At 42.4% G+C, this 13,815-nt stretch overlaps 1 protein-coding gene across 3 annotated transcripts in view; it reads right to left on the bottom strand.

The window, feature by feature from the left end:
- The window catches only part of UMAD1 (UBAP1-MVB12-associated (UMA) domain containing 1), a 274,040-nt gene that overhangs the window by 246,463 nt on the left and 13,762 nt on the right, over positions 1 to 13,815 (bottom strand). For all 3 annotated transcript variants that reach the window (XR_006965292.1, XM_047097075.1, XM_047097077.1), the window contains exon 2: positions 5,180 to 5,270. Coding sequence is in view for 2 of the 3 variants with exons in the window: in XM_047097075.1 (XP_046953031.1) it covers positions 5,180 to 5,261 (82 nt within the window). In the remaining variant the exon portion in view is untranslated. The remainder of the gene's footprint in view (positions 1 to 5,179; positions 5,271 to 13,815) is intronic.

Genomic DNA, 13,815 nt, shown 5'->3' with positions numbered 1-13,815 from the left:
CAAAATATTTCACACAGTATGCACTGAAACTAAAGTAGGTATTACATTTGTCAGTGTATAATCGCATGATAAAAAAGCGCAACTTAGTGGAACAAATCGGCTTAAAAAAAAAAGAGGTTACCACTCCTTTTTTTTTTTTTTTTTTTTTGAAAGAGTGCCAGTGCATGAGGTAGGGGCAAAGGAAGAGGGAGAGAAAGAATCTTAAGCAGGCCCTGTGCCCAGCACAGAGCCTGGTAAGGGGACCCAATGTCGTGACTGTGAGATCATGACCTGAGCCAATCAAGAGTTGGATGCTTAACCCACTTGCCCAACTGAGCCACCTAGGTGCCCCTCACCACTCTGTTTTTTGTTTTGTTTTGTTTTTTAATGTTTATTTATTCTTGAGAGATAGAGACAGCATGAGCAGGGGAGAGACAGAGAGAGAAGGAGACACAGAGTCTGAAGCAGGCTCCAAGCTCTGAGCTGTCAGAACAGAGCCCAACGTGGAGCTCGAACCCACAAACTGTGAGATCATGACCTGAGCCGAAGTCGGATGCTCAACCAACTGAACCACCCAGATGCCCCTCACCACTCTGTTTTTAAAGACAACCTACTAGGGGCACCTGAGTGGCTCAGTCGGTTAAGAGTCCAGCTTTGGCCCAGGTCATGATCTCACGGTCTGTAAGTTCAAGCCCCACATCACGCACTCTGCTGTCAGCATGGAGCCTGCTTCAGACCCTCTATCTCCTTCTCTCCCTCTGCCCCTTCCCTACTTATGTGCTTTCTCTCTCTCTCAAAAATAATAAAAAAAAATTTTAGCAAAGACAACCTACTGTATTCCTAATAATCTGTCCTAACCTTTACCAGTCAAATCAACTAGGTCCCTAACTGCTGATGTATTTTTTTATTAACTGCATAATGTATACCATCCTCCAACCTCAACCTCATTAAAGAGATTACAGTTTTCTGCAATATTTTAAATAGTTTAAAGTGAAAAGTTTGGGGTAGCAAAATTAGCCAAATTTTATGATATACCAACCCTCTTTTACTTAAAAAGCAAAAACAAAGATGGGGCTCCGGGTTAGCTCAGTCAGTTAAGCGTTCGACTTTGACTCGGGTCGTGATCTCGTAGTTCGTAATTTCGAGCCCCACGTCAGGCTCTGGGCTCACAGCTGGGAGCCTGGAGTCTGCTTCAGATTCCGTGTCTCCCTCTCTCTCTGCTCCTCCCACACACCATCTCTCTCTCTCAAAAATAAACAAACATTAAAAAAAAAAAGCAAAAACAAAGAAACAGAACACTTTCTCTTTGAAACACGAAGGAATACAACGTAAAAAAATTTTTAAAGAGCTTAAAACGTCATTAATGTCTTAAAATTTAAAATGATAATACGACATAAAAAAAAAAAAGATGAATAGCTTGGTGGTTAAGAGGATTAGGTTCTAAAGTAAGGTTGCCTGGACTAATCCCAGATCTGCTCTACGTTAGCTGGAAGAACCCAGAAAAGTTCAGTCCTCACCTGTATGTGGATATAACACTATCATTTCATCCAGAGACTTGTTCTAAGTATTTTATACATATTAACCCATTAATCCTCTCAATAACCCTATGGGGTTCATACCGGTATCACACTCATTTTCTCAACACCCTCTCACCTCCAAAAGTTATATAACTTGCCCCAAACAGCGGAGGGTGGCAAATATACCACCCCAAAATATGGTGCTTGAGCATAAGGATTATTTTGAGCTAAAGGCACTTGAAAAATAGCAGGTGCAAGGAGGGCGCTCTGACCTCTCCTTTCCTTCCCGAAAGCAGGAGATAAAGCCCCCCTCTAGAAGATGCCAGGAGGAAAGAAGCATTCTTATCACCAGAGGTGGAGAGTCAAGGCCAAGAGAACTCTGTACAAACAGACCCTGTTAAAATAACTCTTATCTTCCTTGAGTCTCCCCACACAATCTACTTTTCTACAGTGGCCTCTTTGTTCAACCTGGTACATGAGCACATGGGTTTTGCCATTTCTTTAGGTCTTCATTTTCTTGGGGGGGGGGCTCCTGTGTACACATAAAAGCCTGTATGCTTCTCTCCTGTTCATCTGCCCTTTGTGTATTTACGTCTCAGGCTCAGGCGCAGACCCTGAGAGGAGAGAGGAGAATTTCGGCCTCCCCTGTAATGGAGACTCTGGCAAACTGTAGAGCCAGGATACAGAGCCAACAAGTCTGGCTCGAGTCAGGATCTCATCTGCCCTTCACTGCAGTGTCTCTGAGGTGTTCCTGAGAAAGAAGGGAGGTGGTGTGATCAATGAGAAGAGAAAGAAGACACAGGAAGAGAGAGCCAAGGCTGATGCTGGCTGACATCCTCACAACTTCAGGAGAGTAACTAAGCTCACAAGATAGTAGGCACGCAGGGATTTTTCATGGAGGGTGGTGAAGGGGTAGAGCTTTGCACCTAGAGACGGGCTCAACACTCATGGACACTGAAGGAGAAGAAAGCCTCAGCAGACATCTAGGGGACTCGTCTGGCTTGGGTCATTTGAAAGACGGTGACCACCAGCTGACTTCAAATTACATCACTGTCCTGGAACGATGACGGAAGTGATTCCTCATCATGACTGCCAGGGACAGTAACGTTACAGGTGAGGTACGGTGCAGGGACAAAACCCACCCAACTCAGTCCAAGATGGTCCTGGGAAAGCACCCTCCAAACACAGCATGTCAGCTTTTGGGAAAGTGCCCCCTCAGAGCTTAGGTGTATCAGAGGGAGCAGCTAGAACATGAGAGCAGATGAGGGTAATAAAGTCCTGGAAATTCCCTCATGAATTAGCAAATCTGAAAGTTTCTGTGTCTTCCGAGGCTCGGCTAAAAACTACTTCATAAACCAGCGTCTCTTCTAGAAGAGGAAAGGTCCACAGCAGATAAGCTTCAGCTGCTGAGGCAGAAGACACTGGAAACTAGGCCCGTGTTGGGCTAGCTACAACTGAAGCATCCATATGCTTTGAGCTACCAGACAGTGGAGATTTTAGAAGGACCAGCAGCAGGGGGTTTTTAGCTGTGGTTAAAACTTACCTCTGAAATGCTGCAATGTCGCAGGCCACACAGCAATTTCAGGTGCTTCACCAGACAGGTGAAGAAGATATATGAAGAGCATTAAAAGTTGCACCTGCTCACAAAGATGTCTGTGTACTACACTCACATCCTTTAAATGACTATTTGATCACAAAAAGAGTAATGTTGATTTCTAAACATGATACAAGAGAAAACAGCAAAGCTCTCTGCACATGTGTTAAGACTACAGAGAAACACAGAACAGAGTTTGGAAAACCAGGCTTTGTTGAAGCACATTTCTGAGAGAAGAGTTTTGTGTGAAATGCTTAAAGAAGCAGACCAGAGGCATCCCTGAGGTTTAGTTAGTGAGGTTAATTCAGGAGGTAAGAGGGAAGCAACACTGGCAGCTTTCAAGGAACAGAAGTTGGGACTGATGGAGCCAGTTCGGACCTGGAAGCTGAGGCATAAATTCTTTTTTTTAAATTTTTTTTTTTCAACGTTTATTTATTTTTGGGACAGAGAAAGACAGAGCACGAATGGGGGAGGGGCAGAGAGAGAGGGAGACACAGAACCGGAAACAGGCTCCAGGCTCTGAGCCATCAGCCCAGAGCCCGACGCGGGGCTCGAACTCATGGACCGCGAGATCGTGACCTGGCTGAAGTCGGACGCTCAACCGACTGCGCCACCCAGGCGCCCCCTAAATTCTTGATGCGATAAGAAGGGCCAGAGGAGCGCTCATGTGCATGGGACCCCAGTTTATACCCATCAGAAAGTTCCCCAGAAAAACCACTGGCCCTGGTCAAACAATGCCTCACTATTTTGCCTCAGGCACAGGGGATGTGGACAGAGAGAAAACAATGCTGAGCACCCAAATTATTGCCCCTGTCCTAGGACATAGGCAGCAGATTCAGAAAAACTGCCAGAAGGGAAGGGGAATCTGCCAGCACTGCAGATCCTGGCCCGACAGAACTTGACTGTTTCAAAGATGGGACATTCACAGGTAACATTTAGCCGCAAGAAAAACTGTAATCTGGTCTTCCAGAGATTAAGGCCTAGAAATGGAAGAGGGCCAGATGGGTGAAACGCTCGTGTCCTTCCTGTGAGAGACCAGATCCTAAAGAGAAGGGCTGAAGAGGCAGAGACCTACCCACCCAAACTTGTGAAAGTGTGGAGAAAGAGGCATGGCATGAACCCAGCTCTGAGAGGGCCGAAGCTGAAAATTCAAGATCACCTTTAAATCCAAGGCACCAACCTCCACTTTTCAAGACATGTGAAGCATTTGTCCATGTAAGGGGACCCTGGTCTGACTGGGCCAAGATAGAGATCCTAAGAGGAAGGAAACCAGAATCTGGAAAGAGAGATACCTGAGAAACATCCCAGGGAGCAAATACCCTATGAGTTCATGCAACTCCTCTCAGGGAAAAAGCAGAATTTGGCGGGAGGAAGTCCAGAGTGGGAGAGGATGTGAGTTACGTGGGAACACTGGGTTTTAGCTCATCACCCCTGGGGACAGAACTTCTGGGAAGAACTATACAAAGACTGCAAGTCTCTTCCTCAGGGGAAAGACACACGACACACGAAGGAAATGTTATTTTTCAGAATTCGCCTTGGAAAGAGCATAGTATTTGTTTGAAAGAAATTTTTTTAAAGCCTCCAAAATAGTAATAACTGCAGGTATCAATTTTATAATAGAAAATAAACCAATCTTAACAAACATTTAGGAGACACTATGTAACATATTTCGATTTAAAAAGTATACTTCATTCAGCAAATGATTTATTGGATGCCTAATTTAATTTCAGATGCTAATTTAAGAGGCGAGGTTTGCTGCTATTTATAAAACAGAACTTGACTTTATCAAGGATCCTTCAAGACTTTTGGTTTTTTGCAATTAAAAAGGTTGACCAGCTTATCAGATAGAAAAAAAAGAGACGATTTTTACACATATAATTTGAAGGATGCAGCCAAAGTAATATATAAGAAGAGTGTGACTTGACAAAAATATTCTAAGTGACTGGGGAGCTTTATTTTTATAGATTTCATATACATAAATTAATTCAGGTATTAGTGAGAATTAAAAATCAATCACATAATTTTAAAGTAAACTTTTAAAGGAACAATAACTCATCCAATTATGATTTTGTTTCTGTAAAAGGCTCACCTAAAAGGACAAATCCATCGGCTTCTGTCTCTGGTACTGTGGGCTTTTTAGATTCCGGAGACTTTCTGAAGAAGTGAAACATTGCTGCTATCTGAAACAGAAACACCACGCAATGTCAGATTCAGAGCAAACTATAAAAGTCTTAGTAAAATGCCAAACATAAATATATCACAATGATTACTTTAAGGAATTCCATTACCAGACTTAAAAACATAAGCCCTCTCTTGGTGTCAGAAGACAAAAAGAGAAATTAAGGGGCACAGACTTCCAGTTCCAAACCACACGTGCCTTGAATCATGCAACCTCTCTCAATTTCTGAACATGCAGGAAATAACCCAAGAAATTATTATACGTAAAACTAAAATCAACAGGTAACCCTAGGATATGGAATGATCTCACTAACTATAAATCAGACACTGGAATGGGAAAAGAAAAAGTAAATGAAACAAAAACTTGTCCAAGCTTCTTGTCATGCCAGGGTCATAAAACTGAGGCCACCTAAAAAAAGAAAGGAAGGCACTTCAAACATCATCTACAGTTAGTTACTTGATTCAGACACTCAGGATTGTATGCACTGCAACCAACTTTAAATTCCCATCAATGCAGATCTTTGTGTTGGCAAGACTGTGTGCTGCCCCCAACACACACACACACACACACACACACACACGCGTGCGCGCGCGCACGTCTTTCCTCTTTACACTCAGGGAGGACACCAACTCCTAGAAAACAACTGGGAAAGAAGCTGAAGGGAACGCAGGAGGACACATCACATTCTGAGGATAGTCCCTATAAGCAAAGCAACGTAACAGCAAAGAAAGGAAGTCCTGCTGGCAGTAAGTGCTCCACACTTTAGTTTTCAAATATTCCACCCATACCAGAAAATCAAGCAGGGAGGGCAAATAAAGATCCTATCTGAGCAAAGGCCTTCTAGAAACTGAGTTTTAGAAACTGAGAAGTGTACTGGGGTTTGTGGAGGTCGACACACCCTTAGCTGCAGACCTGGGTGGACAGTAAAGGAGCCAATTTGTTGACAGAAAACATATTTGGCCAAGTTCACTTTTAAAGAAATAAAAACTGGGGCTCCTGGGTGGCTCAGTCGGTTAAGCGTCTGACTTCGGCTCAGGTCATGATCTCACGGTTGGTGGGTTCAAGCCCCGCTTCAGGCTCTGTGCTGACAGCTTAGAGCCTGGAGACTGCTTGAGATTCTGTGTTTCCCTCTCACTATGCCCCTATGCCAACTCATGCTCTGTTTCTCTCTGTCTCAAAAATAAACATAAAAAAAAATCTTAAAGGAATAAAAACTGGAGAAGAAAGGGGCTCCTGGGTGGCTCAGTCGGTTAAGCGTCTGACTTTGGCTCAGGTCATGATCTCACGGTTCGTGGGTTCAAGCCCCCCGTCAGGCTCTGTGCTGACAGCTCAGAGCCTGGAGCCTGCTTCGGATTCTGTGTCTCCCTCTCTCTCTGTTCCTCCCCTGCCCTCACTCTCTCTCTCATTCTCTCAAAAATAAATAAAGATTAAAAAGAATTTTTTTTAATTAAAAAGGATAAAAATAAAAATTTTAAAAAAACTGGAGAAGTAAAAGACAAAACAGTTCAGTAAAAGAAAAGGAACAGCCTCTGAAATCCTCAAAGAAAATGCTTACTGGATATAGTGACGGGTCCAAAAGAAAGGTCTGGAGATAGTGTGGCACCCTCAGCAGAGGACAAGGAGACACGGCTTGTGTGGAACTGGTGAAAAAACGAGGTTAGATGCAAAGCAAATGCAGAAGATGAAAAGACAAAGAGTGACATGCTAAGAACAACTGAGTAAGATCAAGAGAAACCTGTGCAGGAAGAAACGGGATCAGAAGAGAACTGGTTGGTTTACAAGCAGGAATGTAAGAAAAGAGAGCTCAGATTCAAAGGCTTGACAGACTGGAAAAGGCAACTGACTTCCCAACCCCAAGCAGTTGAAAATGAAGCGGGGAAGGCCTCTGAAAGAACAGCTGATTAAAACTCAACATTGGGTCAGGATCAAATCAAGAGGACACAACGGCTACACCTGATATTAAACCTCAATGTGGATCAATGTGGCACATAGTAAATTCCTTCACTTGGGATAAAATGTTTCAGGAAAAACAGACGAAGAGGATAAGTCTTCAGCTGAAGGTTGGCAGAAAAAAGATACCCTCAAATAATTAAAGGGAGGAGGCACATGTGGGGTGAAAAAGATGAGAAATGTAGCAAATCTGAGAGATCTCTAGCAAAAATTGTAGGTCTGGCTATTGACACATGAAGCTGATTGGAATCAAGCTGGGAAGCCAACAAAATTTTTGAGAGCTGTGTGGCCAAAATGACTACTACTAGTCTGGATTAAAACAGGACTATGACTACTGGATTTTTAGGACAACCCTGTAGACAGGAAGCTGCCAGAGAAAACTGCTCAACCCCCAAAGACAGCCTATTCTCTAGGGCCCACTTCAGTGGGAGCCAAAGAAGTTAATGGAAAAGGAAAAAAAAAAAGAGAACAATGGATTGGGAGCCTCTCCCGGGAAGCAGAATCTGGGCATAATTAATGAACATCCTCCAAAACAAGGTGGGGTTCCCCCCCAAAAGCCTGCTCAGTGGGATTTCAGAATTGCTACCACTCCATGATGGTTGCGTATCTCCAGTTCCTCCCCTTTCTGAATGGGAGTGGTTTGGGCAGGGTGTTTCCCAGTTCCACCAGAGTGGGAGGGGACATAAGGGACAGGTCTTCTTAATTCAGGAATTCTCCAGACCAAGAGATGGCACAAGAGGGCCTGATGGGACAATAAGGGACTTCAAGCACTGCTGAGACTGGATGGGGCAACTGGGGTTACTGCCCTTGGGGAGGGGTGAGTTATATTGCCTACAATGAGAAAAGCTGTTATATGTGATGACCACAAGTGAGAACCACGGAATCATTAGGGTTGTTCACTGGCTCTCTGCCTTATGGAGCCCTAGGACTACAGTTTACTTCCCTCTTCAGAAGTAGGTATGGCCATGTGGCTTGCTTAGTTCACTGCATCACTGGGGTGCTACAGCAAGGAGCTTTGCAAACACAGAGAAAGAGAAGCCCTTTAAAAAGTGGTTCCTGTTCTAACATATAAAGATAAGCCTTCTAACAGAAGGACTCAAATTTCCAACACTTTTTCGTGTCTGGTCACAAAACAGAAATGGAACGAACATGGAAATTAGAAAAGTGGTTCTGGTAAGTCAGTCTCAACCCCCAAAAGTTATGTTATTACAAAACCCAGACCAAACTCCGGTAGTGCAAGAATCTCTCTTTTATTTTTTTTAACGTTTTTTTAATGTTTATTTATTTTTCAGAGGGACAGAGAGCGCAAGCAGGGGAGGGGCAGAGAGAGAGGGAGACACGGAAGCAGGCTCTAGGCTCCGAGCTGTCAGCACAGAGCCCGATGTAGGGCTTACAAACCGTGAGATCATGACCTGAGCCAAAGTCAAATGCTTAACCGACTGAGCCACCCAGGAGCCCGAAGAATCTTTTTTTAATTAAAGGATTTTGTACAGCCATTACAACTTAAGTGAAGCATTTAAGTTTTTCATGACCCAAAACAATGAATTTAAACTATATACAGGCTGCATCAGTTTGTTGTTAGTATGACTGATTGGCGATCATATTATAGCCCCTTCTTTTAGAACATTATAAACATCAGAAAAGGAGGGATGACTTAGGTTCCAAGAGTCAAGAAACTTCCAGGCAGGGAAGAAACAGAAGAATCAGTAAGAGAAAGGAAGCAGAGACAGTATGAAAGAGCTCAGAATGGCAGCAAAGAATAGTTTGTTACAAATATTCATCTGAAACAGCTCTAAAATTCTTACAAAAGTACCAATTACCCTCACACCCATCACTCCACCAATGTAACCACCACTCAACTCCCTCCTCAGGATGTTTTCATGTGAAAATCACGTTCCAATTTTACAATACGAGTCTTGGGATTCCCTTTTATGATGAACAGTACTGCTGGCACTAATAATTCTTCATTCCACAAGTATCTAAAGTCAGTCCATCCATGTATCTTTACAGAAATCACTCCATGCACAAAAAGACTATGCCCCTGGACACCATGATGTACAATCAAATTATCTTTATCACATGATATTTTTTCCTATCACTGAAATACACAGGTAGGTCCCCACTCCAGCAGCCAGATTGAGTTGTCTTGCTTAAGACTAGAAACGAGGGAGGAAAAGAGGAGTAACTAAAACCCTACTAACATTTACTGAGCTCCTACAGTGTCAGTCACTATACCAGAATGTCTTACATATGCTATCCCGTAACTCAGAGACATCTCGCCATGCACACGCAAGTATTCACAACATGTAAGCAGAAGAATTGAAGTAGATTAAGCATTGGTCCAAGTTTATGTGGCCGCTAAACAGCACAACTAGAATTTTAAACCAAGTCCTCTCGGAACCAACACTTAAAAGTTTTTCATCAACAAAGCCCCACGGACAAGAAGCCCTTCACACTTAGGAGGCTTGTGTCGGACTTTAATATAACGGCTCCCAATATTAGTCACATCCATTTCATTAATTCCATTTCTATCTTTATCCATCTCTTCTTTCCCAAGCCTTGCTCAGCTCTAGGTTCAAAAGACATTTACTAATTCCACAACATCTAACTTCAAGAACTTCATTTACTTTCTATTTTATAAACATTTATTAAGTGCTTAGGCCAGATACTGACTGAGCGTTGCAGACACAAGCATTCAACTTCTATCCCGGATGAACAAACACTGCAGCCTCAGCGCACCACATTTCTGAGGCCATCCACAGCAAAAACGAGAGTAATTTAAGAGCCCCAATCCCCAAGCGGAGGAAGCTGATAACGGTCCTGTTGCCCCAAGCGGAGTTTATGGTAAACCCTAAGCACTCATGCTTCTGATGGACGTGGCCTTCACAGTTGGGCTTCTGCTTGGACTTCCCAAGTATATTCTGGTCTCATTTCCTTCCTTACAATTTTGAATATTTTAAGAATTGTCTATAATAAGTGAACTTTACACTCATAAACAGGAAAAATACCAACATTTATAATTAAAAATCCCTCAGGAGCTAGCAGCAGCATTGTTACCTGGCTAAGCTGGGATCCACGCCAGAGTGAATGTCTCCTAGTTCTCAAACAGGGGAACCCTGGAGCTACTTGATAGAGATGGGGGACAAAGAATTCACTTGCCCAAGTCACAGACTGGGAGAAAATACTTGCAAGTCACATATCAGTTAAAGAATGTGTATCTGGAAAACATATAGAACTCTTAAAACTTAGTGACGAGAAAACAACTCAGTAAAAAGTGGGCAAAAGATATGAACAGACACTTCACCAAAGATGGCACACAATCACACGAAAAGATGTTCAACATCCTTAGTCATTAGACAAATGCAAGTTAAAATCTCAGCGAAATACCACTATGTACCTATTCAAATATTTAAAACTTTTTAAAAGGCTTGCCGTGCTAACATAAACACACACCTAGCATATGACCCAGACTCTCTACTTCCAGGTATTTACCTAAGAGAGCTGGAAACATATGTCCACACGTGTCCACAAAAGTCATACAGCATTTTTAGTAATAGCCAAAACCTGGAAACAACACAAATGTCCAAAACCAGATAAATGGCTGAATGGTGGCATATCCCTATTACTGTTTAGCAATAAAATGGAACGAAGTCCTAAGATATGCTACAACATGCGTGAATCTCAACATAATCATAATAATAATAAGCTGAGTGAAAGAAGCCAGAAAAAAAGAGTTCATATTGTATGATTCCATTTATATGAACTTCTAGAAAGTGCAAACTAATGTGTAGTGATGGAAAGCAGATCAGTGATTTCCTGGGGAATGGGGACATACAGGGAAGGGGGAGAGGAAGGAGGGGTTATAAAAAAGCATAAGGAAACTCTGGGGGTGATGAATATGTCCATTATGGTGATCACAGGGATGGTCTGAGGGGTACCAACAGAACTCAAAACTCATCACACTGGACACTCTGAATATGTGCAATTTATTGTATGTTTATAAAATACCTCAATAATACTATTTTAAAAATTCATTATTAGCACAATATTCTAGATGTCATATAAACGTTCAGTTCACAATGATTTGGAAAATCATCTCAAATCACTTAAACCACTGTGTGTGTGTGTGTGTGTGTGTGTGTGTGTGTGTGTGTGTGTTACAGATAGGCTTTGTGTAAAAAGCAAAATGCTTCTTTTCTCTGTGCATTCACACAGGACTGAAAAATAAAAGGACAGTGTCTTCACTTCTAATGGTATACAGAGACTGCATATAAAAGGGCTAGCCTGATCACTAGGCAAGGCAGACCCTATTGTTCTGAAGGGGCACAGGGCAGGGTAGGTAATGTATTTATTTTTTCCTATTATTTTAAGTCTTACCTTTTAAGTAATATTACCCATGACAAAAGATTAAGGCAACATGGTTTTCTCAATCTGATGATCTTCTTTCCATTTCAACAGACTTCTAAATAATGTAAATACATCAAATAGACTACAGTTCCTATCTGTGACTGATCAACAACAGCCATTTAACTGTAATAATAATAACATACAAGTTTCCCCTGCTATCTGAAAGTAGAGTGTTTCTATGAAACCTTTCATAAGCCAAAATGGCATAAAGTAAAGAAGCCATTGCCATTAATTTACATGGAAAAATTTTTTCAACATTCCCAGATCCTAAGATAACCTCTCTTGGGCTTTTTTTGGATACCTTAGGATACATCTTGCTAAGGCACACACAGAATAAATGCAGATGAAACCCAGATGCTCACGGACTCAGTTCAGAGCTCTGGTGGGCTTGATGCTGAGATTCTGAGTGTAGTGCCCAGGCAAGGAGCTCGGCAGGGTCACTCTCGCTGCTTAGAGTGCACACTGCCTCTAGAATAGCCCATAGTAAACAAACACTGAACATATTTTCACTTTTCTCTTTTTCTCATAGAAGTGAAAAATCCTCTTCAGATTTGTTTCAAGTTAGCGAAAACGAGTACTAAGGTAGGTCTTTCACAAGAGCAACAGCAGCATGCATAATATGAACTTTCAAAACGCAGGGGATACCTGTATGGAAACCCTCGCGCGCACACACACACACACACACACACACACACGCACACGCACACACACACACTGTTTTTTCTTCATATTTGCTCCGGAAGGATTCCAAAGGGATCAGTGAGAATTACAAGAACCCTGCTGGACTTCACAAATAGGTAGCCATGACTCCCAACTTTACCTGCTGGGTACGGTACAGACACAAACAAGAAGAAGGAAGGCCTTTCCTGTAAGAAGGGTCATGATGAACAAAGAGCACAGTGTGTTTAGAGGACAGCAAAGGGAGTGACCTCAACAGAGGCATGTAGATAAGCAGCAGAAATCAAGACTGCAAAAAAAAAAAAAAAGACATCAAGAAATCAAGACTGCAAAAGAAAGGTAGAGACAAATGACTGAAAGGGCTGAAAAGTTAAGAAAATGTTAGACTATCCGGAGTGGCATATCAGTGTTTGCTTAATGTTACTGTTACAGTCTAGGATCTTGAGGAAATTAGTGTTTCAGAAAGATTAAGTTTAAAATGATATGCTGAAGAGGCTGATTGAGAGCATGGAGTTAAAAAGCTAGAAAGTTGTAGCAAGAAGGGAATGGATTAGGACAGGAGACATCTGAATGAAAAAGAAGGGATGTGCAGAACTATGGAGCAGGGCCTAGGGACTCCGGACTCTACAAAACACAGAGGGAAAGGAATTAATACAAGGGGACTGAAAGTTCAAGCCTGACAGACTGAAAAAAGTGATAGAATAAGAAAAGTAGGAAAGGGAAGCTCATTTTAAAAGAAGAAAACAATGTTTTCTGAAATTCCATTTCAGACAAGTCAGATGTAGGGAACCAGCGACTGGTACAAATGTAAATATGTAAAATGCAGTTGGGAAAACAGGACCTAGTGCCCCAGAGAAAGGGAGCATGTAGCACTTAAGCATGTAAGTGGTAGCTAAAATCAGGAACATCAGTGTTATTACAAACAGAAAAATGTAAAAGTTCAGGGACTAAGATCATGATCTCAAAGATCTCAAATTATACTATGAAAACACATCCCCTTAATTATCACCAAAGTGATGTGTACCCTCCCTTTTCTTCAAATTTTCAAAAACATACTTGGCTGTCTTATCAGGACTTAGATGTTAACTCGACTATATTGTTTCACGTTTCAAAACTGCAGAAATGACTGACCTCTTCAGCACAACCCGGGGGTGGTAAATTCAAATGCCAAGCAGCTAAGTACGCATGAAGCCAGCCTCCTGTGAGACAGGAGGAGTTTGAAGAGAGCGTGGGCCCCGGGCTCCCACAGGCGCCTTGAGAAAAGGAGGGAGGGAAGGGGAGAGATGCCCAGGGAACCGCGAGGAGGAGCCCTTCACCAAAACAAGGCTTGTGAGGGCTTGAGTCAGGAACCAGAGGAAAAAGCTTTTGAAGGTTTTGAACTAGGAAAGCCTGGAGTCCAATTTGCACTGGCTGTTATGGGCAAGGCTAAAACAACAATAACAACAGTAACCACTACAAACACAGGACCAGGCTGAAGCTGTGGCTGGCTCATCTCTCCCCCATGGAGAGGA

This window comes from Lynx rufus, unplaced genomic scaffold (genome assembly GCF_022079265.1).
Source record: "Lynx rufus isolate CCGP_SWC_20201006 ecotype Redwood Valley unplaced genomic scaffold, mLynRuf1.p SCAF_4, whole genome shotgun sequence".
Lineage (NCBI taxonomy): Eukaryota > Metazoa > Chordata > Mammalia > Carnivora > Felidae > Lynx > Lynx rufus.
The sequence above is the reverse complement of the archived record's forward strand: the minus strand, read 5'-3'. Positions and strand labels throughout refer to the sequence as shown.